Below are 4,663 nucleotides of genomic sequence, written 5' to 3' on the forward strand. Positions count from 1 at the left end.
GTAGTTGCACGGGTTGATAATTAGTGTCATTCTAAGACTAAATAGCACCACAGTACCTACTGTAATGGATGTAGTGAACTATGCAGGGTTTTTTGGGTTGATGTGACTACTACCTCATACACCGATGGGGTAAACATGCCACAAGAGATTTTGGTATAGACAACGGAGTATTGAGTGCATGCCTTTTGCACATAAAATTTCAAGTAAATAAAATATAATACACAGTGGTAGGTTCAAGCAAAATGAAAAATCTCTCTGCACAATAAGATTACAAACCCCTTTATTATAGTATAATAGTACATCTCTCTTCAGGGCACATATGAACCTTGAAATAAACATAAATCTACTTGTCTAAAAGCTAGATACAAAGGTGACATAATGGATATATTTCTCAAAGAATCAACCTTCTCGCATGCTTGCCATGGTAAACTACATGTAAAAGATGATTTAACTTGACATAGAGTCTATCACAGATTTGATGTCATTAGCGATATTCTTGGCATCTGCTGCAATACCGGCTAATCCTCTCCTCGCTAACCCAGCACAGTAGAGCCCATTTTCACCTTTCCGATGATTCGGATATTTTTGGATGGGCAGTCCGTTGCCATTTAACATGCTCTCACCATTCTGGATCAAAAAAGCATAGAGCTTGTTAGCAGATTTAATAATCATTACACCAAGAAAACAAACTCAGACATGTTCAAACACAAGCTATATTACCTTGAGCCATATATTTGCCGTGCTTTTGTATCCAGTTGCAAACACAATCGCATCAAATGAGATTCTTTTACAGCATTGAAATTTAACTATGTTGCCCTTGATCTTACTAATGCTCCCCTGAACCTATAGGAGATAAAAATACATTGATAACTTGGCATATCAAATCAACATATGTTATAAATTTATGTCATGTCAAGGTTATACTTACTTTGATGATGCCTTTTTTGATCAATCCAACAGTCCCAACATCAATCACTGCAGATCGGCCTGTTTCTGATTTGAGGGTCATTGGACCCATTTTTGGCCTTGTGATGCCATGTCGTGACAGGTCTCCAAATATTAAATACGCTGCCATCACAAGGAGTTTATCCACTAGATTCAATGGAAGATGGTGAGCAAGTGTCATCCCCAAACGAATTAATTTCTTTGTCATTACATGAATCTGCAACCACAAAACATGTCACACCTCTTTTGAAGTATGCATGATAAATAAAATTTCATAGAATTTCTTCTTTCAAGAATTAAAACTTTGTCATGTGGTTCCTCTAGTTTTTTAGTTGTTTGTGTGTGATATAAATTGTCCATCTCTTTTTCTATGTGAAATACTTCCTATTAGTAATAACACTGAAAAATTGCATCTCTTCTATTAGTAACTATACTAAGAATTTGCGTTCATGTACCCAATGAAAATATATAGTGCGTGTACATACCGGGCTTCGTATAACAATCGATGTATTGGCACCATGGGTCGCAAGGTCATAAGCAATTTCCATCCCGGAGTTGCCAGATCCAACGACCAATACATTCTTGCCAGAGTAGCTCTTGCCTGACTTGTAGCTTGAGGAGTGGATGACATCACCTCGAAAGTTTTCTAGTCCATGGATCATTGGAATATTCTCTGCACTATTCTCACCACTTGCCACAACAAGAAACGTCGCCCTGAACTTGACTGTGGTGCACTTTGACATGTCCGTTGCCACAATGGACCAACATTTTTCATCATTCTCAACATAGTCATCCAAGTACTTCACAAACAAGGTTTTTGGTATGTATGTTGGTGCATCTACAGGGTATGACATGTGTGGCAACTCACAGAACTCCTTTGCAAGATGCAGCTTGAGGCGATCATATGCACGGTTGCGCCAGAGTGACGCGCTACAGCTCTCGCGCTCGACGATGGCATAAGGAATCGAGAATTGACCAAGGCATGGTGCCGTTGCAAGGCCTGCTGGCCCAGCACCAACAATCAACACTGGAACACTCTCCATTTCAAGGGGAAGAGTTGATGAAGTTGTGGGATAAGTGTTGGAAATATGCCCTAGAGGCAATAATAAATGGTTATTATTATATTTCTTTGTTCATGGTAATTGTCTATTATTCATGCTATAATTGTATTGTCCGGAAATCGTAATACATGTGTGAATACATAGACCACAATGTGTCCCTAGTAAGCCTCTAGTTGACTAGCTCGTTGATCAACAGATAGTCATGGTTTCCTGACTATGGACATTGGATGTCATTGATAACGGGATCACATCATTAGGAGAATGATGTGATGGACAAGACCCAACTTAAGCATAGCATAAAAGATCGTGTAGTTTCGTTTGCTAGAGCTTTTACAATGTCAAGTGTCTTTTCCTTAGACCATGAGATCGTGCAACTCCCGGATACCGTAGGAGTACTTTGGGTGTGCCAAACGTCACAACGTAACTGGGTGACTATAAAGGTGCATTACGGGTATCTCCGAAAGTGTCTGTTGGGTTGGCACGGATCAAGACTGGGATTTGTCACTCCGTGTGACGGAGAGGTATCTCTGGGCCCACTCGGTAATGCATCATCATAATGAGCTCAATGTGACTAAGGCGTTAGTCACGGGATCATGCATTGCGGTACGAGTAAAGAGACTTGCCGGTAACGAGATTGAACAAGGTATTGGGATACCGACGATCGAATCTCGGGCAAGTAACATACCGATTGACAAAGGGAATTGTATACGGGATTGATTGAATCCTCGACACCGTGGTTCATCCGATGAGATCATCGTGGAGCATGTGGGAGCCAACATGGGTATCCAGATCCCGCTGTTGGTTATTGACCGGAGAGGCGTCTCGGTCATGTCTGCGTGTCTCCCGAACCCGTAGGGTCTACACACTTAAGGTTCGGTGATGCTAGGGTTGTAGAGATATATGTATGCGGAAACCCGAAAGTTGTTCGGAGTCCCGGATGAGATCCCGGACGTCACGAGAGGTTCCGGAATGGTCCGGAGGTGAAGAATTATATATAGGAAGTCCAGTTTCGGCCACCGGGAAAGTTTCGGGGGTTATCGGTATTGTACCGGGACCACCGGAAGGGTCCCGGGGGTCCACCGGGTGGGGCCACCTGTCCCGGAGGGCCCCATGGGCTGAAAGTGGAAGGGAACCAGCCCCTAGTGGGCTGGGGCGCCCCCCTTGGGCCTCCCCCCATGCGCCTAGGGTTGGGAACCCTAGGGGGGAGTTCCCCCTTGCCTTGGGGGGCAAGGCACCCCTTCCCCCCCACTTGGCCGCCGCCCCCCCCCCCCTTGGATCTGATCTCCAGGGGCCGGCGCCCCCCCAGGGGGCCTATATAAAGGGGGGGAGGGAGGGCAGCAGACAACAGCCTTGGGTGCCTCCCTCCTCCCCTGCAACACCTCTCTCTCTCGTAGAAGCTCGGCAAAGCCCTGCACGAGACCCGCTACATCCACCACCACGCCGTCGTGCTGCTGGATCTCCATCAACCTCTCCTTCCCCCTTGCTGGATCAAGAAGGAGGAGACGTCACTGCACCGTACGTGTGTTGAACGCGGAGGTGCCGTCCGTTCGGCACTCGGTCATCGGTGATTTGGATCACGGCGAGTACGACTCTGTCATCCATGTTCATTGGAACGCTTCCGCTCGCGATCTACAAGGGTATGTAGATGCACTCCCTTCCCCTCGTTGCTAGTACACTCCATAGATGCATCTTGGTGAACGTAGGAAAATTTTAAAATTATGCTATGATTCCCAACAGTGGCATCATGAGCCAGGTCTATGCGTAGTTACTATGCACGAGTAGAACACAAAGCAGTTGTGGGCGTTGAGTTTGCCAATTCTTCTTGCCGCTACTAGTCGTTTCTTGTTTCGGCGGCATTGTAGGATGAAGCGGCCCGGACCGACCTTACACGTACGCTTACGTGAGACTGGTTCCACCGACTGACATGCACTAGTTGCATAAGGTGGCTAGCGGGTGTCTGTCTCTCCTACTTTAGTCGGAACGGATTCGATGAAAAGGGTCCTTATGAAGGGTAAATAGAAATTGGCAAATCACGTTGTGTTCATACGTAGGTAAGAAACGTTCTTGCTAAGAAACCTACAAACCACGTAAAAATAACTTGCAACAACAATTAGAGGACGTCTAAACTTGTTTTTGCAGCAAGTGATATATGTGATATGATATGGCCAGAAGATGTGATGAATGATATATGTGATGTATGACATTGATCATATTCTTGTAATAGGAATCACGACTTGCATGTCGATGAGTATGACAACCGGCAGGAGCCATAGGAGTTGTCTTTATTATTTTTGCATGACCTGCGTGTCATTGAATAACGCCATGTAATTTACTTTACTTTGTTGCTAAACATGTTAGCCATACAAGTAGAAGTAATCATTGGCGTGACGACTTCATGAAGACACAATGAAGGAGATCATGGTGTCATGCCGGTGACGAAGATGATCATGGTGCCCCGAAGATGGAGATCAAAGGAGCATGATGATATTGGCCATATCATGTCACTATTTGATTGCATGTGATGTTTATCATGTTTTTGCATCTTATTTGCTTAGAACGACGGTAGCAAGTAGGATGATCCCTTACAATAATTTCAAGAAAGTGTTCACCCTAACTGTGCACCGTTGCGAAGGTTCGTTGTTTCGAAGCACCACGTG

The 4,663-nt window shown here is 44.8% G+C and overlaps 1 protein-coding gene across 1 annotated transcript; it reads right to left on the reverse strand.

Annotated features, from left to right (window-relative positions):
* Window positions 1–447: 447 nt before the first annotated feature.
* LOC123056125 (probable indole-3-pyruvate monooxygenase YUCCA10) lies at window positions 448–1,988 on the reverse strand. Its single transcript, XM_044479851.1, has 5 exons — window positions 1,814–1,988; window positions 1,431–1,546; window positions 929–1,162; window positions 721–843; window positions 448–627 (listed from the first exon to the last, which is right to left on the reverse strand). The coding sequence occupies exons 1-5, from the start codon at window positions 1,986–1,988 to the stop codon at window positions 448–450; spliced, it is 828 nt and encodes a 275-aa protein (XP_044335786.1).
* Window positions 1,989–4,663: the final 2,675 nt, after the last annotated feature.

This window comes from Triticum aestivum, chromosome 2D (genome assembly GCF_018294505.1).
Source record: "Triticum aestivum cultivar Chinese Spring chromosome 2D, IWGSC CS RefSeq v2.1, whole genome shotgun sequence".
Taxonomy (NCBI): Eukaryota; Viridiplantae; Streptophyta; class Magnoliopsida; order Poales; family Poaceae; genus Triticum; species Triticum aestivum.

Excerpts from the sequence above, each read along its gene's own strand:
- LOC123056125 (XM_044479851.1), bottom strand. The coding sequence starts at position 1,988 with ATGGAGAGTGTTCCAGTGTTGATTGTTGGTGCTGGGCCAGCAGGCCTT. Across the intron at positions 1,547-1,813 it reads GCATCTTGCAAAGGAGTTCT|GCAAGAGCTACTCTGGCAAG; the intron begins GTGAGTTGCCAC and ends GCTACAAGTCAG. Across the intron at positions 1,163-1,430 it reads CGATTGTTATACGAAGCCCG|ATTCATGTAATGACAAAGAA; the intron begins GTATGTACACGC and ends TTGTGGTTGCAG.